Genomic DNA, 23,859 nt, shown 5'->3' with positions numbered 1-23,859 from the left:
TTATGTTAATATTGTAACATTAGGAACCTTGAAGGAAGTGTGGAATATGTCATTGCACATCTTATCCAGAACCTTCAGGGGCAAAGAGTATATTTTAGCAATGAAAATGTATGTACTGGGTCAAACTATGTGGCTCAAGTCCTGGTGTTATTGTGTGCCACCATAAGAAAGCTTGGCACAGAAAAAAGCTTTCATAGACTTTGGCTCAGAACAGCTATTCTCTTTTGCCAAACGGTGCCTTTTCACCTGATATGTGGGCTAATTTCATGACCAATCAAGAATGAGCTCCAGATGGTCTTTTTATTGGAGCCCTTCAGCCTGGAAAGGTGGACCGTGGGGCCACTGCCCACCCTTGGTTTACCCCATTTGCATGATATAATGGACTGCCCAAATGCCAGCAGGAAACAGGTCAACTGTCTTTAGCTATTCTTTCTGGGTGGTTGGCCATTGAGGTCAGAGATACCCCCTCTCTCTGCCTGTCCCTAGCATTGAAAGCCAAGAGTGGAGTTGGCCGTAGCCAGCCTGGGCCTGGAGAAAGTGAGCGAGTAGCGGTGGTGATTGAACTAGGTGCCAGTGATCTGGTGTCACCTTAATCAGATTACGGATTTCATCCACGGTGAAACACAACTGTTTCTCTGTACTTTGCAGAGTTGCTTCATTACAGTTACAGCTATAAAAATACTTTAAACTTTTACTTTAAACTTTTACTCTGACTTTTACTCTAGTCTACAGAGGTGTGTTCTTTTGAATGTGTCCGGGCACTGTGTTGATGGTAGTTGGGGTAAGAGGGGTGTGCAGTGAGGCCTAGACGTGTGCTGTGAGCCTGCAAGAGGAGACTCGGAAACTTAAGAGGCTACAGCGGCGTCTCATTGGGCACACCTGCAGTTTGCCACTCTTAACATGTGCAGGGCAGCAAGTGCAGTGTCCCTTTTTCCATTGCATATGTCCAAAGGGGAGCCTCTGAGTGCTCTGAACCCAGCAGAATGCACCTTTGTTATGATGGCCACATGGGTGCAGACTTCAGTCTAATCCTCGTCACAGTCTGTGACAGAGCCATTAAGACAGAATTCCTAATTAAGCAACAAGCCTGTCAGAGAACCTCTTTATTCACACTCATTGAACGCCCTCTATTTCTCTCTGTCTGTCCGTCTCTCTCTCTGTCTCTTTCTCTCTCTCTCTCTCTCCACATATATTGTTACACTGAATGAGAGCAGCTGTGGAATGGGGACTGTGAAGCCAGTCCGCCTCATTCACGGCTTTTCAATCATTACCAGTGAGCCCTGTCTGACAGGACTCGCAGGATTCTCTTTCATGTATTGGCAGTGCTGGATCCAGGCCTCTCTTCACTCTTATCATTTCATCAGCCAGAGTGAGCTGATTGCCCTAGTCTCTCCCTCCTTCTGTTTGCTCCTGCCTGCGCCGTTGCTGGTGTTCAGGCAGGGTAAATGATCCTGCCTGTAGCCAGATTCACTCACCGGCTGCCAGGCCGGGGTTATCTGTGGGAAGCTGATACTTTGGTGCAAGCCTGCCTGCTAACTGTCTAGATTGGGAGAAGCAACTGGGCACAGGTCCCACAATAACTGAAGTAACACAATCCCAGAACTCTGATTCCCCCCCCATCCCCACGAGTTCATGCTTTGGCATGAGTGTTTGCGCAGACATTTAGAACCCTTGAAGCTAGCCAGCGGCGTCGTGCCCAGTTTTCTTTTCCCTCCCTGCCAAAGCGGAACTGTTACCCAGTAACACAGAGCGCTGGTATCTGTTCCCAGACGCAGTGTGACGGTGGGTGTCCACGGGACGCAACATCGTGTAGCTCTCATTGGGATAGAATGGAAGCGTCTTGTTGCCTGCCGACACCGGCTGAGGAAAAAGTCGGCTCTCCTGGCTGCTGAAAGTTGGGGATTTTTTAACTCTATGCAAATTAAGGCGACTTGCTGCCTGCTGAGAGCCAATCAGTTCGGCGTGTGGGTGATTTGGAAGTCAGCGTAGCTCATAGGAGCGGGAGTAATCAAACATTTCTAAACAAGATGGCGGACATCGGGACTCATTTACCGGGACATATTTTATGTGAATAAAGGTTATCTACACGACTTGTATACGTCTAATCGACTCGGTTTGTTGTTTATATGCTACACGAATGCTGTGAGGTCAAACAGAATATTGTAGGTCTTAAATTAAGCTCTAAGCTCTCAACTATTAGTTCGCTTGTCGCTAATACTTTGACCAAAAACACAATACCATGTTTTCGTGATTGAACTGGCTGATATATTTGGTTTAGATAGAATACATTCACAAATTACAAATTCAAGTAATCAGCGCAACATCTTAACTGAACTCTGAACTATTACTGTTAGCTTGCCGCGAAAACTTTAACCGAAAACCCATTGGAGCAAATAGTGGCTAGCTAGCGAGCTGATAATAAGTTTCATATACTTGAACATTGCTACAGCCAAACTGAATTTTCTGACCACGCCCCCCAGGCAACTAGTCGCATAGCGACTAAACGCAAGACATATCTATCGTGGACACTCACCATGAGTGTGCAAGGCCACATCACGAGATTTTATTTAACTCCAACTCTTCTCACTGATTCCCTTTCACTTGGCTGAAAGAAGTCATGTGTCTTCGAGGGTGTGTGTGTGTGTGTGTGTGTGTGTGTGTCTGTGTTTCTCTGGTCAGAGTTTATGGGTGCCTCATAACCTAATTTTTGACAGAAGTGCATTTGAAATCACTAATATGAAGATGTGACTGCCAGTAACGTATGTCTATGTGTTTTACATTACACAGAACCTGCTAACCCAGTATGTTATAGTGCCTTGTGGCTTCTGTCTGTTATGTGGGCTATTTCTGCCTTCGGCTTCTACATCAGCTGTAGCCAATTTTGTTCTGTCTTCTGTGAAACCGGTTATGGATGTTACCGTGCTAATTAATTGGAACCATTTTACCAAATTAAATAATAGAAATGTTTTCATTAGTCCGGAGAGGCCTGTTCACGACAGAGTTGATTGAACGAGAGGTGGTTTATTGTATGTGTATCAGATCTTCTTTCCTGCACTGGACAAACTATCTACATGCCTCTTGAAAAGTAAAAATGAGTGGAGGCTAAAAAAAACTACCAGAGAGGAAGGTCACTTAGCCTATGAAACCATGAACCAGTTTCTTTTTTCGTTTTCTGTCTTTGCAGGCTTATTGGATTTCATTAAAGCCGATCTGATCTGGATCACTTTTAACGCGGTCAGTTCTGTTGGCTCACTCTGATAAATGTTAATAGTTTAACAATGGGACCTTGTGCGCAGAAGTAATCTTTTGGATGGCAACAAGTGTCTGACTCAGAAAAGGCCTTATCGGAGGAAGCCAGACAGTGTGGTTGTGTGGTTGCAGTTCTGCAATATTTTGCAAGTCAGATTAATTCAACCAAACACAAGATGTGAGGCACTCCAGTTGTGGGCAGACAAGCAGCTCAGTAGAACTAATAGATGTGTTGTCATGCCTCTCTACCAGACCTCCCATCCACGCATGCAATCACATGCACATATCACACAAGCCCACACCACAGAGACAAACGCATGTGCTAACACGGAACACTAGACACCACTGTAGCGAATGGAGAGCGTAGTCACTCCACCCAGCCTGGGCTACAGGGTACCGAACCTGCACTCTTGTTGCGTCAGACTCAGCGTTTGTGCCAGCATTATGTGATCTTGTGACGACAGACTTATTTGATAGGTAGGTTTTGCGTGCCATATTCTGATCAGTCTTTCTGTGATTGGCTAAATGCTTTAATACTTTTAGGTCAAACACGGGCCATCGTGAAGGCATGGCCGTTAACTGTGAGACGTCGGACAAATTCTATTTTTCAAATTCCCAAACACGTATCTTTAAATGACTTGTCCTTTAATTCTCTATTGCTGGCTGACAGCTGTGCAAGTGTCTATCAGTCCAAATGTGTGCATCTGGTTGTCTATCTATCTGTCTACGGAGCTGACATTTAAAAAAATTGCAGTCAAGGCTTGTATTGGGTAATGGGTAAGTTGTTCATGGCAGTTAACTGGATGCATCCAGTGACATTTTTTTTGTCTCATTTAAGTCTAAATTTTAAAAACGTTTTCCACTTTTTCTCTTCTCCTCCAGTATTGGATCAATGAATACACAGCCAATCTGGGAATCGGCGTCTTTCACTCAGGGATTGAGATCTACGGCAGAGGTGAGTGTGGCCTAACAGCATAACTTCCTCCTTCGTCTCTTTCACCTCCTTCACATGTAGTTTGGATATTTGGACTTGTTGTTATTATTATTATTATGATGGTTACTATTGTAATTCATTGATTGTTTTAATGTTGTATTTTAAATGTATTCTTTGTTGAGTGCAATGTTTTTTTTTTCTAATGTTGAAATTCGCTTTGGTCAAAAGCATCTGCTAAATACCTTAACCTTAACATTTGTCCATCATTTATAATTAAATCATACATGCTGGACTTGGACAAAATGTGAAGGAAAGATGTAGTCTGTACTGTCTCACCTAGGTATGAAATGCATGTATTCCCACTACAACTGAACAGACATAATCTATTTGGAATGTTCAACTCAATTTCCAGTTCACTTCAAGGAATAAAATGGAATGGGATGGAATGAAATTAATGTAGAGGGTGCAGACCCTGCTTCTCTGTGCAGAAATTTCTTTCAGCTGATGGCTGAGCATGTGAGGTGGCATGTCCCAGTGTATAGGCCTACTGAATTACTGCTGTGACCAGTTAACATCCAGGACTGAGTCTCATTTAGTCTGAAAAAAAGGAGGGCATGTTTGGAGTTTCAGTGGATGCTCTGCTCTGAAAGGACTAATTAAGAACTTCATATGATATTATTTGTATGTCATTTTTAGGAGGTTTACTACTTACTATGAGTTAACTTATCCGGGTTACTCACGAAACCATGTACTAGGAATACCGCCTAGGTGTAGTACGTGTGACACTCCACAGTGCTGTTCAAATCTCAGGTACCATCTTACACCAGTGATAAATCTTTAAATGCATTGTTAGGTCTAGGTTAGGTCTCCCCCCCCCCCCCCATATGAATTAAAGTCAGGCATGAAAATGAAATAGGCTACTGCTACAATATGCCTAATTGGCTTATTCTTATACAATTTATTATTATTATTATTATTAGGGTATTATGTTTAGGTTACAGCTTTTCTTCGTTTTTCCCACGTCAAACATTTCATGTTATTCACGTTAACTAAGCCTGCTCCTGCGCTACCAGCATGAGTCCATAGCAAATTACTATGCTGACAGGACAGTGTCCTAGCGTAACTGCTAGGTCAGTTATCTGACAGTGTCAAACATCGGCAATGCTGTTAAACAATCAAAATGCTAAGTTTAATAATGGTTTAACAATCGATGTGCTCATTTTAGTAGCTAATGGATTAAAATGATAACGTGAACGTTTGGCAAAAACACACGCAGTCAGATAATTAACACCATAACGATAGCTGTCTAGCTAGCTAGCGAATAGCTAACGTTAGCTAGTTTAAACCAGAGATAACTTGCCCAAGCCTAGCATAACATCAGTGGTGAAAGTAAGACGGTACTCACAATGACAAAAATGTGAATAATGAGTTTGCCTATGACCATGTAGGCTTAGTTTATTACTTTAGCAGAGGAAAATTCAAACCTAACAAGTTCCATTTGGGAGACACAGGGGTTAACTGTCCCCCGCGCCCCTTGTCATTTCAAGCTAGCTGTAGAGAAGGCACTTCCAACACCGAGTCACCAGCAAATGGACCAGCAGTGGTCAGAAACAATGTACTGTTCGAGGTTTTACATATGGAGGTTTTATATAAAATACGGTAGCCGTAATGCTGCAAACAGGGCTGCTTTGTAGTTTACCAAAGTCGTACTAAAACATTTTGACAGAGCGCAACCAGAATTAATCTTTTTTTCCCCTTACAGCTAAAGCTTGTCACCATGTTCCCCCCCCCCCCCCCCCCCGATGAGACAATATCATCGTCCATCACCATGTTTCAATGTAAACATCGTCTTCTGCCAAATAAGGAGACATCGCCCAACCCTACTAGTTTTCTTGCATTTTCACTGATAGCTCAACAGTTAATTATCGGACGGCGTGTGTTATAGAAAGTTAAGTTAAGTTATAGATTGTTTATTCATTATTAAGGCTGGGCAAGTTAACGCGTTAATCTTGCGTTAATTCATCAATTAATTGACGCCGGCAATTATTTTAACGAGCGTTAACGCAAGTTTTATTATTTATTTTATTATTGTAAAAGTCTGTTGCCAATAGGCTTTTATTTTGACTGCTGCGCAACCGGAAATGAAAAGAATGGCCAGATAAACATACCTGGATAAGGGCACAGACATACAGTTACACTTGAAAGGTTGACCACACGCAAGTTAACACAGATACACGAAAGCTAAACTTCTCGAAATAATGTGGCGATTCATTGCCTGTGCATCACCTCCAGCAAAGTTAACGTCAGTGGGCGTTAACCAGTCAGCTGTTTAGCTAGAATCTATAAGTTCGTTGTCTGTGAATGATGCTAGCAGCAGCTAAGCAGCTGGCTATCCTAGCCTGTCACCCTACTGGATCTACCATTAAGATCACATCAGGATGACAAGAAAATCAACTATCGAAAATATGATTTTGAGCTTGTTGTGCAATGACATCCCCTGTCCTCCCAGCTCCCGATAAGTTAAGTTAACTAATTTGAACGTGCTAGCTGTCGCTAGCTAGCATGGGGAGTTGCCATTAACTAGCGAGCTACAAACGTCAGAGGGCTATGGCAGGAACAACGTCATAACCAGGCTGGTTAGTTACATTACAGGGAAACCAGCCATCAAGTACATGGAATTAAGTTGTAATATTGTCAACACAACTTTCTGGTGCTTCACCACACTCTAAACATCAATGCCCTGGCAGTGGCAATAAGCTTCAGTTTTGTATTTGTTTTCATAACATTGTTTAGGTTGAGAATTACACAAAGTATTTATTTTATTAAACTGCTACTATATAAAAATGCTGATGTTAAGTGTTTGCACAACAAATTATTAAAAATTGTAATCGTTGCCCAGCCCTATTCATTATTAAACTTTGCATTTTGATTGTTTAACAGAATGGCCGATGATTAACACTGTCCGATAACTGACATAGCTACGCTATTATTGTTGTTGTTTTAATTGTTATTATAGATTCTGCTGGGTAACTAGTGGTGACCTTTGTGGATTGGAGTGCAAAAAATGCAGCTGACATGACCTAATGCAGACTGCTGGAGGGGTGTTTACTGGTGTCTTAAAACAAGACTGCTTTCAAGCACCTACATTTGTGAAATGCTATGGCATCTTTTGTTTGTGAGGACTTTAAAAGTCCCAATTATCAGGTGTCTTCCCAGAGGTCACTCCAGTTAAAGAGGTGCAGACTGAGAGGTTATGAAGATGAAGCAGACGGTGGCCCCTATTTAAGAAAGGGAACGTGATATTTTTTTGCCAGATAGTTAAATCAGACTTGGGCAGTGACAGTTTTTCATTGGCACATTCTCATGTTCCCTGTCAGAGAAGAAATATTTAGCCACGCCCATATTCAAAATTCCGCGCCTCTGCAGAGAATTTTGTTTATTGCCAGAGTTTAGACAACCTGCCCGGCCGGAATCGGCAGTGTTATCCTTAAAATAGGGACCAGTGTCTAAAAAACAACACCGGCTTGGGACATTGACTGGTGCGAGTCTTCATCTGGGAATCAGAGAGAAGTTATAAGGAGGATCAAGAGGGTTAAAGCTTGGGGTAGAGCACTGTTGACACACACTCGTGGTTGTTGGGATTTTACACTCACTCGTGGTTGTTGGGATGTTAACACATTTCGTGGTTGTGGGGATGTTTACACACACACTCGTGGTTGTTGGGATGTTTACACACACTCGTGGTTGTTGGGATGCTTACACACACTCGTGGTTGTTGGGATGTTTACACACTCTCGTGGTTGTGGGGATGTTTACACACACTCGTGGTTGTTGGGATGCTTACACACACTCGTGGTTGTTGGGATGTTTACACACTCTCGTGGTTGTTGGGATGCTTACACACACTCGTGGTTGTTGTGATGTTTACACACACTCGTGGTTGTGGGGGTGTTTACGCACACTCGTGGTTATGGGGATGTTAACACACACTCGTGGTTGTGGGGATGTTTACACACACTCATGGTTGTGGGTATGTTTACACACTCTGGCTGTTTCAGGGCTTTGAGGTCTCCACTTGAGTCGTTGTGTTGGTATAGTGTGTTTCAAACAACCTAAACATGCTATTAGGGCTGGGCAATGTATCAAATTATTTTTGAATAATTAAAAATGTAGTTTTTGTACGTTCTGAAAATTGCCTAAATCACAAAATTGAGTGCAAGCACTTCTCTATGGGGGTGGTCAAATATGTCACAATGAACCCAAGGTCAAATATGTCACAATGAAACCCCTACTAGTAAGTGAATTTCAATGGGTCTGGTCATACCAGGCTATTTTTCCCCTTTACCATTATGGCATTTAGAAATTCGGTTATTGTAACATCTTGTAGCCTCTGTAAAGATTTGGAAATAAAGTAAAAATCAGTTTACTGTGTTTAGATTAAATAAAGAAAACCATTTTTGATTTATTGCCCAGCCCTACATGCTAATCGCTAGCACCGAGCACTGTGGTTGTCTCCAGATATAGCCTATATTGCGATGTCAGGTGTTTGTTGTTACCGCCTGGCTTGCTCGGCCTTCTTGTTTTTTGTGTTGTGCACAGGTGTGGGCTTGTGTGTCTCAATGCTAATGAGTTGCGCTGGCACACTGGTGTCTCATCAGCTAAAAGGGCTGCCTCCTCTCTCTTGTTTGTGTGGCCGTCCTTCCTTTGAACTTTTGACACTTAAGCCACGTCTCAGTCCTGACAACGTCCATGCATTACTGGTGACTGACTTGCTCACACTCTCTCAGGCGTCGTGCACACGAAGTCTAGTTTGTTTGCATCCGATCTGTTCATAATACCGATAGCCCTATCATACATACGAACACTCTCTATCCGCACCTTGTTTCCGCAACGATCGCAGTCCGGGGTAGAAAGTGAGTAGATTTGAATCGGTACGGGGGCTGGTGTTCGTCTGCACGGTTTCACGCAACCTGATGACGTCACTGCTCCACGTGATCTTTTCGCCATCTCCAACCATTATATATATAACTTGTTCTCCCATAAAATCTCACTCGTGGTGGGTCTCGAATAGGGATGGGCATAATTAATCGACGATCGATTAATTGATCATTAAGAATTTCGTCGATGACATTATTTTTTCATCGATAAAACTAATGCACGTTCTGTTGCGTAGTGTGAGTCTTGAAGGAATGCAATGGATTTCGCTATGTGGCAGCAATTAAAATTTTACCAAACAAGGGCAATGTTTGAAAAAACGCCATAGGCCTACTCAGTTACCTGCAAGTTTCCGTGTCTTTCAAAAGTAAACATGAAGAGGTCACGGCGTGTAGCGTGGAACCATTTTGATAAAAAAAAAAATGACTTAGTTCATTGACAACACTGCGAAGTACAACTCGGCCACAACTCAAATTATGTACCACTTGAACAACGCACATCCGACCATGGTTAGTGACAGTACACAACTAAGTAAAGTTTTAAACATTTGGAAGTGGAACCCACCATATTTATCAGCACTGTTGGAAATAGCTTACCATCCTACCAGCCTCCATCACTTAGCTTACCGTGGCTAAGTTAGCATCCCTACCTAACCTAGGATTGCTGGCGAACTTGGCTTGCAAAAGGTAGATTCCAAAAGGTAGCCAAGCTAGCAAACTGGTTGTTTTAAAAACGTGTGCTTTAACAGTTAGCTACTAGTTTTCAATACCTTCCAGTAGGGCTGCTCGATTATGGGAAAAATCATAATCACGATTATTTTGGTCAATATTGAAATCACGATTATTCAAACGATCAATTCTGAGTTTGAAAACATGAAGCATTTATTTACTGAGAACTTTGAAATTTCCGTTAAAAATTGTATTTTTGTGTACACGCTATGCGTTGGAATGCGTTGAACCGTCAAGGTTGACGGATCCCCATTCAAAGTGAATGATAGGTAGCTCAGACACCTCGCAAATCCTCTCAGTCAGACATATTTTACAATAATGGGGGTTTGACATTGTGCAGTGCTTATTTCTCTGTAACTTTATAAAAGTATAAGGTAAAAACAACCAACTTTTAGGTGCAAATGAGACCATCTACGGAGTTTGGTCACCCATCTTTAGGTTTTTTTGCTTCGCTTTTGAGACGTGACCATAATCGTGATCTGATTGGCTAGAGCCTGTGCTGTCATGAAGATCTGTCAACGGTCGATGCTGCTGATTGGCGGCTCACTGGCATGTCCCGCCTCCGGCTAGTGGCATATAACTTTGTGATGTCACACGCCAGTATAAGATTTAACTCCCTCTCACCGCGTTGAATGCTTTTGGGGGAAAGACTGAATTACGGAAATTAATCGTTTCAAGCCAATTATATGAGTTTGGAGATCGTTTGGCCCAAAAATTGATATCGCGATCAAAATTCGATTAATTGCACAGCCCTACCTTCCAGGGTTATTGTTTCTGGTTAGAAAACCGGGGAATGACATAGCTTGAAATTGGCACTGCTCAAGAATCATCTTAAAAGTTGACGTTTACTATCAGCTGTTATTCTAAGCACCTGGACTTGTAGGTTTAGGGCTTAACTATTAATATTCTCTTTACCGGTGAATAATTGAATGGCTTGTCGATAATACTGTTACTGGTTGTTTTAATGGAGCTTTGTTAATTAGCCTAATTCATTGTTAGGTAGGCTAACGAGTAAGTTGTGTTTATGAGCACCGGCTTCTAGCTGTCGGCGCCGCTGCTTAAGAGTACAGCAGCGCATATTTTTCAAGTGTAACCATTAAACGGATCCGGTTTAACTGCCACAAGAGTTGTCAATCTTGTAATAAAGATCTCATTGAGGAACACGCTGTGTTTTATCTTTTTTTCACTGCATTTTAATATAGCCTATAAATAGTGCATTTTTGATATTTTTTCTTAATGATTAATCGAAAATCGATCGTTAATTCTCCCGACGATCGATTAAGACAATTTAATCGAATGCCCATCCCTAGTCTCGAATTCACTAACATTAACCCAGTCTTCTGATTTTTGATTAGCCCCCTATCTTGATCTAATTCTTCTTATTCAGACGTAACATAACTTTCATGACCACAAATATAAATTGGCCAGCGATTTAATTTGCTTTTTTATTCATAAATGTATGTAAAATGCTCGGAGCAATGCATCATGGGAAATGGGATGACAGACATGTCATGTTACTGTTCCAAACTCTTTATTATCAATAGAAAAAATAATTCATTTTCGTATATCCTTTAGTCTGACCACTGATATTAACTATCATAATGTAATGTTGTTAATTGGAGCTTGAATGTCTTGTGTAATGTGTTTATCCTCGTGCTGTGAAGTCCCTTCTTCTAGGTTTTTCACGTTTTTTCAGTTGTGTAAATAAAGCGCTAAAGCGCCACCCACAGGCGTGAGGTATGTACTACAGTCGGTTCACCACAATCTGCTGCCTCCGTGTTTACGCAAATCTCTCGTTGCCAGCCTCCGTATTTACGAAATTAAAAGATTCGATTGGTGTGAAAAGTAAATCCGATTCGGAGGCCCTAGACTTCGTGTGCATAGCACCTCAGTGCGGGCACATGATGGCAGCACTCCGATCCCATCCAATTCTCTCCATGGGGTCTCCATGGGGGGTTAACTGCTCTATCTCAAAGCACATGGCAGTGACCAATCTAGTTCTTGGCCGCGTCAGTTCAAATCAAATGCGGAATGTTTACATCTGCTACCGTTGATTATACAGTAAATACGTTGTGAAATGAAACAAAAACACACCACAGTTAAAGTTGTATTAGTATTGATTGATTCACATCGATATGAATGGATTACATGACTAACAACTGGTGGAAAGTAATATGAAAATATTTGTTCACTGAATTAGCGTTCTGTCCCAAACAGTTGCGTTCCAGTTTCAAAGTTTCAGTTTCGCTTTCAGTATTTCAACGTGAATGAGAGGGAGCACAAGAACTGAGCGTCTAGCAGCGTTTATCATATCATATACATTATATATGATGCATTTATATGTCTGTGGGCACGATCTCAACACATGCGCTCCCAGTCCAATTACCAGCGGAATCGAATCGTGTGTCCAGGGGTTTACATCGGAGTCCAGTGGGACTCAAGTCGGACACAATGAATCTAGTTCTGGGGAGACACATGTGTCCAATATCCAATTTAAATCGGAAATTGGACACATTTTCATATTACTTTTCCACCCGTTGTTAGTCATGTAATCCATTCATATCGATGTGAATCAATCAATACTAATACAACTTTAACTGTGGTGTGTTTTTGTTTCATTTCACAACGTATTTACTGCATAATCAACGGTTTTGTTTAATTTCACAACGTATTTACTGTATAATCAACGGTAGCAGATGTAAACATTCCGCATTTGATTTGAACTGATCTAGATTTGTCACTTCCATGTGCTTTGAGATAGAGCAGTTAACCCCCCATGGAGAGAATCGGATAGGATCGGAGTGCTGCCATCATGTGCCCGCACTGACTGTCTTTCGTATTTCATTTAGCTCATGAAAACGCCTCCCTTGTTTGATGCGGTTGTTGCAAAGGGTTTGTAATGGAGATGAGTGTGGATCAGTGCTGCATGTGTGGATTAAACAGTTAATTATTACATTTAACGTTGATAACCAGAGAGAGAGAGAGAGAGAGAGAGAGAGAGAGAGAGAGAGAGAGAGAGAGAGAGAGAGAGAGAGAGAGAGAGAGAGAGAGAGAGAGAGAGAGAGAGAGAGAGAGAGAGAGAGAGAGAGAGAGAGAGAGAGAGAGAGAGAGAGAGAGAGAGAGAGAGAGAGAGAGAGAGAGAGAGAGAGAGAGAGAGAGAGAATTTAATTGAGATGGGGGATTATCAAATTCAGGGAGGTAGAGGGTAAAGATCAAGAGAAGCAAGAGTGGAAGTATGTCTGTGTGTGTGTAGCAATAAAGTGAGCGCCATTGAAATTCCAATCACACCACATCGCAGCAGGCAGCTCAATTACAGAACACAGGACACTGACAGGGTACATTAGCACACAGAAGGTGAGAGTGATAGAGACCGACACGACCAGAGGGAGTCAGACAGAGAAAGCGAGGGAACAGAGTTGAAAGAGTGTGTGTGTGTGTGTGTGTGTGTGAGGGAGAGAGATACAGAGGGATGGGGAGGGAAGAGGGAGGGAGGGAGGGAGAGAGAGAGCTGAGTAGAGAGGATGTGCTTGTGTGTGTGTGAAAGAGAGAGAGGCAGTATTTTGAAGAGAGATCCCCCTCTTAATCCCATCTCAGTTTCCTTACTGACATTGTGGGCTGGTTGGAGCTCTCAATCAAGCCTTTCCTCCAGTATAAGGCGTCTTGTCCTCTCCCTGACTCGGGTGTGACCCCCTGCTGTCCGGGTGTGACCCCCTGCTGTCCGGGTGTGACCCCCTGCTGTCCGGGTGTGACCCCCTGCTGTCCGGGTGTGACCCCCTGCTGTCCGGATGTGAACCCCTGTTCTTACGACATGAACCCTTCCTGGGCATGTTGGACACTAGTCACACATTAAAGCCCTGTTCACATACAGATAAGATACAGATCAGTTATTGATAACATATTGCCATTTTCACATCGATTCTCAAGTCACCATTCACAGCACAGTTTGTCTTCAATCCCACACGAATACGAATCCTTGCTCGCATTTACACTCAAGCCCTGGCAGAGTGGTTAATTGTACTAGGTCGCCAGGGGATACATTAAGGGTCTGACTTTGCTTTATTCACGCCGTCAGCTCCCCTTCTAGGTAGGAACTGGGTAGGAAGTGGGTATAACACATCTGTAACACGGTCTGTTACTAGGAATAGGATTTCAGGAGACCATGATATTTTATAAATCAAGAGTATATTTTGTTCCAGTAGATTTGCATGGTCAGGCCTGGTGTCACATGCTCCTGAAATGTTATTAGCTGATGTCATGACAGTCATAGCCTATTACCTATTTACCTCTTTATAACCTGAATAATTCAGAACTAAACCGTTCAGAACACGTGCCCCAGACCAGACGAGCCCTTGGCCTTCATTGGCCCTCTCATCGGCTCTCTCATTGGCTCTTCTGGTTTTCTCCCAATCACAAGAGACCAGTAATATACTATTAAACAGCTTATGACCTTCATGAGAGATAAAGTAGTTGATCCATTATGTTATCATGGGGTTGTAAATGGTGTGTTCAAAGTCTGTACTGCCCAGAGTGGAAGACACACAAGGTTTCTTAAAAAAAACTGAATATTTTGGACAAAACTACTGGGTGAAACTACTTCGACTGTACAAGCGAGGTGCTTCAGAGGTTGAATGGCCGTTCACTGCTTTAATGACTGTTCAGTACTGAGATAGTTTGGCATCAGTGAGATGAAGCACCTCTCTTCCTGTTTTGTCGTCTTTGCAGAGTTTGCCTATGGAGGCCATCCGTACCCATTCTCAGGGATTTTTGAGATCACGCCGGGCGACGCCACGGAACTGGGAGAGACCTTTAAGTTCAAGTGAGTATAAGGGACGATTAATTCAATCCAATTCTAAATCAATTCCATTGATTTAAAGCCAAAACAATCAAATTGTCTCAGGGCGTTAGTCTCAACGTGCTTAATACTATATGCAAGCTACACTGACACAGTTTTAAACACAAGGGTCACATAAGTGGTTTTAACCGTCTCAGAGGAAAGCAACACCACACTGGTTTTACTCGGAGCGACGATAAAACGCTTAATTTGTATATTCTCCTGTCACATACTTGTCTGGGAATTCCCCGCCCCTTCACTGCATTTCATTTGCTCAGTTAGTCTGGCAAACTACTAAATGGAGGTCCACTTCACTCACGTAATTTGACACGCCTTTAACCAATCAGACCAACGATACTATACAACGATACAACGATCGGTAATAAAGTAAACACATATTTTTTCTGTATGAATTGTTTCAGAGCAAGTTTCTGTTCTATTTTCAAAGAAAACTTGCCTTTGAAATCATCCAAGACAGCCGCGAGAGCAGTTTATAGTTTGCTGTGCTTTTCTCTTAGGTTTCGCTTTTGATACTAGACGTGGTTATTTTAAATCCGCCAATGGCGCTCCAGGTAGCCAAAAGCCAGTTTGTGATTGGTCCCAGAGATCCTGAGAATGCTGTAATGAACGGCAGTGCAATCTTTGCCAGAACCTTTTCAGAGGCAAAATCAAATTGGCCGGAGAAGAGGGGCGGGACTTCCCAGACTAGTCACATACCTCTCACATGAAGGATTGACATCACATCTCACTTCAGTAGAGGAGAGTTGACGGCTATGAATGACTCATTAAGCAGTAGAAGCTAACAGCCTCATCCTAGTTATATGAGCTCATTCTAGAGTTATGGAAGAATCTTTTTGATGCCACAGCACAGTCACACCCGTGTCATATGTAGACAGGGACCAGCCAGACCCACGTGATCATGCCACCAGCGTCTTCTGTCTTCTCACTCTCTTCCCTAGCGCTCTCTCTCTCGCTCTCTCTCTCTCTCTCTCTCACACAAACATTCACACACACACACACACACACACACACACACACACACACACTGTCCTTTGACTTTGTGTTAAGCTGTGCAGTTGAGAGAAGCACAAGATATCTTTGGCTTGGGTCTGGCAGCGAGGGAGCTAGTACCCAGCCTTAGGTCCTGTATTGTAGGAGCAATTGCAAATGAGCAATCAACCAAGTGACAAATGTCTGTTGCTTACATCATTGCAGCTGGAGGAGTTATAGTGCAGAAAACAGATCCACACAGAGATGTTTTTCAAGTAGTCTGTAATGTGTGTCAGGCACATCATTAAGGCAGCACTGGAATCCACCATGGTGGATGTGGTTATGGGTTTGTAATTTTTCTCAGAGTTCGTTTCAACTCATAAGCAGCTGTTCATTTTGTCACACATGGCACACACACCCACACAGACATCTAGTTTTTAGCAATGTAGGTGGGTGTCTTCCTTGGGAATGGTAGCCTAAGTACAGAGTGAGTGTAAAGTGTGTAAGTTCCAAGAAATTAACTTGTGTGTCTCTCTCACTCTCTCTGTCCCTGTCCCAGAGAGTCGATCATTCTGGGCAGTACAGACTTTACGGAGGAGGATGTTGAGCGGATAGTGGAGGAGCTCGGGAAGGAGTACAAGGGCAACGCTTACCACCTCATGCACAAGAACTGCAACCACTTCTCCTCAGCGCTGTCTGAGGTAGGCCCGCACCAGTCACCATAGCAACCACTAGTGTGAAATCTGCACTCATAGTAGCAAAACCCCTTATGCTAACGCTAACACTAAAATTGAATAACAGCAACACTGAACAACGCTCATTCTAAAGGTTACGTTAATTCTGTATGAATTGTAGACACGACAGCTCACTATGAGCTAAGTTTCTTTTTGATCAATACCAACACTAAACACCACAGTGCTGGATACTATTGCTAACACTGTACACGTAATATCAAAACCCCTCATGCTAATGCTAATGTTCAATCTGTAAAACACACTAAACACAACAGCACTGGACACCAGTGCTATCACTGCACAACTTATATCAAAACCTGTCATGCTAAGGCTAACGTTTAATCTGAATAACACATTAAATGCCACAGCACAGGACACACACTAGTGCTAACTATGCTCATTTGATAAGAAAACGCCTGTAAATGCTGTGTATGTTTATAAATGCAGCAGCTCGCTTGTGATATGCTAATGTTCAATCTTAATAATACCAACCCGGACAACACCACATGGTAATACCAACACTTACTGCCTACACAGTATACATAGTATAGCACACTTACCCAACCAACCACCACCATGCTAATTGAGAATACTGTAGATTATGAATACCACGGCACACTCTGTGCTAATGTCAAGGAACCACAACACAATGTGCCTAAATGATAACCCACAGTGTGTTATGCCTCAATAATAACTTTTCATGCACATCACTAATTACAGTGCCGAAACTCTACTCACATAGTCATCACCATGGAACACTCTGCCCAAAGGCGACCCAACACTTTTATCAAACCCTTTAGCGCACTGTGTCCTAAACCCTAACTGTACACACACACAACTGTACAACACACTTCTGCCGCTGTCAATGCGCTCTTGGTCTGGACAGTTTAGGAGTGGGTTTTTGTAAAGGATCTAGACAAGGTTCTTCCTGAGTGGCACAGTGTGTTGAAATTAATAAATTGAATAAAGTTGGAGATAGGAATGCCTCTGTCTTCTACAGGTTTTTCTGAAAGGGTTCAGTCCTTCAGCATCCATATTTTGTTACACAACAACGAAAAAACAAATCTTGCATCTTGGGAACAGGTTGCTGTGGTGCCCATCTGCCCAGGCGATGATCTTAAGCCACTCCCACTGCCCACATCTTGCGTGGCAAGGCATCAGAGCCCAGACAGATTCAGCAGAGGAAACCACCCCACCCCCAACCGTGAAATGATTCTCACATATGATGATAGTCAGACTTTTGCATCATCAGTTAATTTCACACACTTTCAGGAAAGACAACTTGAAGACAAAGAAGCATCACTGTATTACCAAAGACTTCCTGAACAGTTGTTCTTTGATCGTTGAGCATCAGCAGTGGTCTGTTGCTCACGGAAGCCATGCCCATGACCGATAGATGAGTATGAAGGTGTGGCCTGGGGGTGTTCGTGCCCAAACATGTTGCCCACACACATACACACATACACTGACACACACACACACACACACACACACACACACACAGACACACACAGGGCTGCAGACGTGTTCTTGTTGGAGGGTGTTTATCTTTGCTGCTAATCTCCTGTGGGCCTCTCCCCATCCTGCCAGTTAGCGAAGCTGCCTGTGTCTGTCACCTCTGCAGCCTGATGGCTCTCTTGTCACTTAGGCCACTACTGTCAGGCAGCACAGTGATGTGTGCCCTGGGTTTGGCTGAGAGGATGCTGAGCCACAAAGGTCACATCATCCATAGAGAGAAAACCCTGACTTGAACTCACTAAGGCTTTGTTAAGGCAATAGTGTTTTATTCTATCAGAGAATAGACACTAGGGTCCTTTTCACTGGTTGTGGTGTGGGGTGGTGTGGTTTCACCTTTACATTTTCATCCAATACTTTTCTCAGCTGGGTTCATCTCCATTGGGTTGTCAGCTCCATAAAACAACTACAGAGGACATAGACTGTTCAGAATTGTTTTACTTGTTTATTTATGAACTTCATTTTTACCTAAATGCCGACTGCAGGCCACAGAACAGTTACGGTCTCAGAAGGCCACTACACACAAAGATGGCCCTGTCACACAGATGGGTCTGTGCATTTGAATCCTTTTCGGTTCCTGTATCATTCTTTGTGACGAAATAAACTGTATGTATAATCTATATAAACTCTTACACCCTCACTCACCACATTCAGATGTGTGTGTGTGTGTGTGTGTGTGTGTGTGTGTGTGTGTGTGTGTGTGTGTGTGTGTGTGTGTGTGTGTGTGTGTGTGTGTGTGTGTGTGTGTGTGTGTGTGTGTTCTTGTGTGTGTGTGTGTTCTTGTGTGTGTGCATGCCACAACCCATGTGCATGATTATGTGAAGTGCAAAAAGATGGACAGTAACCAGTAAAGTAGATTTTTGTCCACAGTAGCTTCCAAGGCGTTCTAAGCTTGGTCTTGAGTCTCGTGCCTCTTCACTAATCTCATTTCATACCAGCACATGTGGCTATGATGCTATTCTGCTGCTGTGGGTGGGAATGAAACCACACACATCCCTCCCTTCCCGTACTTACATCATCACTCACTCCCAGGAATGCACTTCAGGCCACAGCATTAAAGGGTTGGCTCAGACTAAATCATATTACCACTGATTTCATTCTCATGTTCCATAAAGGTCTTGCACACACACACACACACACAAACACACACAACTTTGTTGGCGAGTCCACTGAGTGTAGTTCCTATTATGTAGTGTAGTAAGCTGCTATTTTGTGCTGTAAGTATGAGCAATATTTTAAATGCTGTTGCCCTGGATGACGCCCTGACAAAACAACTAATTTGATAAATTCTACATCAAGAATAAGGGATGATGAACATTTGTATGTGCATTACACAACTGTACACAAGCAAGCCTATGACTGTTTGTGTGTTGAATGTGTAGTATGTGACTGTCTGTGTGTTGAGTGTATAGTATGCGACTGACTGTGCGTAGTATGTGACTTACTGTATGTAGTATGCCACTGACTGTGTGTAGTATGTGACTGTCTGTGTGTTGAGTGTATAGTATGCGACTGACTGTGCGTAGTATGTGACTTACTGTATGTAGTATGCCACTGACTGTGTGTAGTATGGGACTGTCTGTGTAGAGTGTGAAGTATGCGACTGTCTGTGTGTAGTTTGTGACTGACTGTGTGTAGTATGTGACTGTCTGCATGTTGAGTGTGTAGTATGTGACTGACTGTGTGTAGTATGTGACTGTCTGCATGTTGAGTGTGTAGTATGTGACCGACTGTAGTATGTGACTGCGTGGCTCTGAAGCTGTGGGACTAGGTGAATAACATTGTAGAGGCGGAGAACACTTCAGGTGCTCAGCTGGTTTAAGGCTGTAATGTTGCAACAGGAGTGGCCACAGTTGTGCAATTGCTCTAAAACTGTGTGTGTGTTACGCAAGTGTTGCCACTTCCCTATATTGTTCTGAAACCAAATAGTTAGTAAACTTGTTAAGTCAGTTGTAAAGCTGACTAGATATCCAGTGGCAGTATAACTCCGTCTGTCTCTGGCCTTAACTTTTCAGCATCCATCCATTCAGCCAGTCATTGCCCTTTTGTCTCATTCACTCGCTCCTTCCCTCTCCCTCATTGACTCATTGACTCTTCCTTCACAATGCGACACACTTTCTATCATTCCCTTTTCAGTCCATGTTCTGACTTTCTCCCTCCCTTTCCCCCTCATCCACAGTCTGCCTGTTCCCCATCTTTCCATCAGCCCCCTTTTTGTCTCATGCCTTAACTCCAACTACCACTTGTTTCCTTTTAATGCTCGTCCAACTGAAGGGTTTGAGTTTGAAGCTTAAAGGTTTAATTAAATGGGCTGCACAATTTTTGATGGTATTGAAATTGTACTTTTTGTCATTTCGTCATTTAGCAGACGCTTTTATCCAAAGCGACTTACAAGGATGTATACACATTTTACACTGCACACTGCACATCTGGAGCAATGAGGGGTTTAGTGTGTTGCTCAAGGACGCTTCGACTGGGAATCCAACTAGCAACCTGAAAAAAATTGTACTTTTATGTTGTGTTTTAATTCCTCCAACCACAAACTGTCGTGCCCTATGAGCCACACATGTCTTGTTTTCCTGTTGCTGGTGCTGATGTTAAAATAATCTTCATCCTTTATGTTTTACTTTCTAAGAAAAGGACGCCACTTTCGATTGCATGCTTCTTCAGGTTGGTTTATCCATAAGGCCTATAGTGCAGTTAGTGCTGGTGCTAGCCTGTGTTTGATGTGGTAGAGTTGTGTTGTGTAGCCATGGGTGTACCACCTTTAGTTAAGTGCACAACATCACCTCTTTGAAAGATCAGAGTTGGGAAATTAAAATGAGCATTCACACCAGGGTGAACAACCAGGTCAAGGGAAGCTTAGTTCCTTGATGGGATTGCATTTTGCTGGGGGGCTGACGTGATTGGGTCAAGTGGTGTCCTCCAGCACCGCTTCGCTGCATCTTTACCTTTAAGCATCTCTCTAGCTCTGATTGGTAATGGTTGGTGCCATGTGGAACCCTTCGGTCTTAAGACTGACATAACCATGGCATACCAGGGGCCAAATACTGTCATTTGCAAATGACGTAATTTTGGCCTGATGATTGCCAAAAATGACATCATATTGCATCATCAGAGTCTTAATTCAAGGCTCTCTTGATCATGATTTGGTTATCAATATCATAACGGAGGACTTCGGTTAAGTGTTGCCCAGGAAGCAGGAGCCGCCGTCTCTAAAGCATCAGTCATGTCCCCCGGTTCCAGTTCTGCAGGCCTCAACGCAGGTGGGGTCCTTTGATGCCTCTTAAGAGAGTTCCTGTAGAGAATCTTTCTCAAAATAGTCAGATACAGATCCTAGTCCAGGGGGCTAAACGGTGTACTTTGATGCACAATGACGAATGCTTTGAGCAGGTTCTATACACAAACTTAATCCCATTCCGTGGTTTAATTTTTTCTTTAAATAGTTGATCCAAAAATGTGTCATCCACCATCTGATCACTTGTGTAGTAGAGACTGCTGGTAGAATTGTGTTGTTTTTGACTGAGAAATTGAAAATGAAACTGGTAAAATCTTTACTTCCTATATTCCTGAAAAAGAATGCAAGGAAATGTTCTCTTAAACTCAATTTGCCAAAACATTTCATGATGACCAGTTGTTAACTTGCATGGTTTATGATATCTTTTCTCTATCTCTCCCTCCCTTGCTTTCTCCCTTTATCTGTTTCCTGTTTCCTTGCTCTGTCCCTCTCTCATGCTCTCCTGGCCTCTCTCTCTCTCTCTCCCTGTGTTTATCCTTCCCTCACTTCTTTTCTCCCTTGCTCTTTCCTCTCCTCGCTCCATTCCTCTCTGTCTCTCTCTTTCTCCATCTTAGATCCTGTGTGGCCGGGAGGTACCACGCTGGGTGAACCGGCTGGCCTACTTCAGCTCCTGCGTACCCTTCCTCCAGAGCTGCCTGCCCAAGGAGTGGCTGACCCCGGCTGCCTTGCAGTCCAGCATCAGCCAGGAGCTCCAGGGAGAGCTTGAAGAGGCAGAGGATGCCGCCGCCACCGCCTCCACGCCTACCTCTGCAGCCGCCGTGGCGCCTTTCCCCCGACCCGGCCGATACCAGCCACGACGGTAGGCCACGCCCAGCGTACACCCGGAACCCTCCAAACCCCGCCTCTAGCCACACCCAAACTTCACTCGGTCACCAACCCCTTGGCCAGCTCGCCTTGACGGACAGGGCCGCCTTCCAGTGGGAGCCGCCCTGGGAAAAACACTTGGGCCAATCGTCTGGCCAAACCAGCTGGAACTGCTCAGAAAGCCACAGCACCCCCTGGTGGTAAGGGATCCATCTGTAGGCTCAGTATGAGGAGGAGCCAGGGACCAGGGACTGGCTGCAAGGACTATGTACCTGATTTCCTGTGTTTGTTATATTTTTATTTTGTTTTGTTCTGCTTGTTCATTGAACACTCGTTGTCAGAGAGACAATGATAATGATGATCAGACAAATGATGTCAAATTCATGTTTCTTTTAATGGCCTTCTTTTTTACACACTCAGGACTCTTTGGTGCTGAAGAGAAAGACAGACTTCAAAACTGTTCTGAGTTTTCCAACACGACACTCCTTTAGTCTGAAGCTATGTTGACTTTCCTCTTTGGTTTTGTGTTCCATTTGGGGTGGGGGTGGGCTCTTGAGATTGTGTTATTTAGGTTGCACCTGGTCCTTGCAATTTTGACAACTCTGGAATGAGCTTTTTGTTTACAAACTCTGTGTGTGTGTTTGTGTGTATGTAGTGTGTGATACGCTGACATTAAGCCACCTGGGGCAAACCACCTTTTTTGTCAAAACAAAATACACACACACACACCAACACAAGCAGCTGATGTATCCCCACTTTTGTGGTTGTGCCTCAAACTTTTTACCATTGGCCCGTCACAACTGGAGCTCTGTTTCTTCTCTCTTTATACCTTTCTGCATCGCCATGCTCCGGCTGACGGGCTCGATGTTACCCTGCAAAAATGTCAGATGTTTTACACTGCTAGCTTTCTAGTCTTATATCTCCGAGACAATATTTGTATCCTGTTTTAAAATTATTAAAAAGAAGATATTGAAAATATACCCCAGCCTGATGTTTTTCAATACTTTTTTTGGCTTCATAAGTGTTTGGCTTCTTCAGAAAGAAGATGGCTGCACCAGCCATAACACTGTTCATAAATGTCTTTGAAACTCCCCTTAGCTTCTCGTGCACGCTACATGTACTTTTTGTCAAACTGTTTTCATTTAAATTTTATTTTAATTTAATGAGATATCACTGTCAACACCTGTAAGTGAACACATTTCATTGTTAGCATTTTAGAGAATCTATTGAGTCTCTCTATTCGTTAACTGTCCGGAGCGGATCAATTTTCAAAATCTCCTTTGTTGTCTGAAGTGTTCGATCCTTAACCCTTAGTAGAGACTTTGCCAGTGGACCAGCATAAACGTGACACGTTGGCTGGGAAATATTAGAAGAGAAACAGAAATCTTGTTTAGACAACAGTGCAAAATCATGACTTGCTGTAATCTAGAGCCGAGCACCAAGATGACATCTAGTGGTTGATGGCTGACATGAAAAGTATGAACAGTAAGAACAGTAACAGGAGTCATCTGTCATAGCCATGTGGTAATGTCAGACTCTGATGGGACTGTAATTGGGATCATGGTGAGGTTTCCTAAAGATGCAGGAGCCTCACTGCAAGCCATGCCCACTTTTGGGAGGGCAGTCAAGCCTCCAGTTACTGTGGGGACCTGGGTCGACTTGCCAGGCATGCTGAGAATGGCGCTGAAGTTCTCAAACACTGTTGAGATACCGTTAGGAGCCATGCCCATGCCTTCAGGAGGGAATACAGTGATGCTAGCAGATGCCCTTGAGCTAGGGTGCTCTGCATCTGACAAGGGGAGGGCAACATTTGGGTTCTCAAACAGAACAGTGCTCTCTGG

At 43.3% G+C, this 23,859-nt stretch overlaps 1 protein-coding gene across 1 annotated transcript in view; it reads left to right on the top strand.

Moving 5' to 3' along the window:
* desi2 (desumoylating isopeptidase 2) overlaps nucleotides 1–22,533 on the top strand; it is a 30,557-nt gene extending 8,024 nt beyond the window's left edge. Inside the window, exons 2-5 of the mRNA XM_080848737.1 lie at nucleotides 4,132–4,204; nucleotides 14,569–14,662; nucleotides 16,227–16,368; nucleotides 21,769–22,533. Of these exons, the coding sequence (XP_080704863.1) occupies nucleotides 4,132–4,204; nucleotides 14,569–14,662; nucleotides 16,227–16,368; nucleotides 21,769–22,017 (558 nt within the window). The 3' untranslated portion in view covers nucleotides 22,018–22,533. The remainder of the gene's footprint in view (nucleotides 1–4,131; nucleotides 4,205–14,568; nucleotides 14,663–16,226; nucleotides 16,369–21,768) is intronic.
* The last annotated feature ends 1,326 nt before the right edge of the window (nucleotides 22,534–23,859 follow it).

Source organism: Sprattus sprattus (genome assembly GCF_963457725.1).
Source record: "Sprattus sprattus genome assembly, chromosome: 12".
Lineage (NCBI taxonomy): Eukaryota > Metazoa > Chordata > Actinopteri > Clupeiformes > Clupeidae > Sprattus > Sprattus sprattus.
The sequence above is the reverse complement of the archived record's forward strand: the minus strand, read 5'-3'. Positions and strand labels throughout refer to the sequence as shown.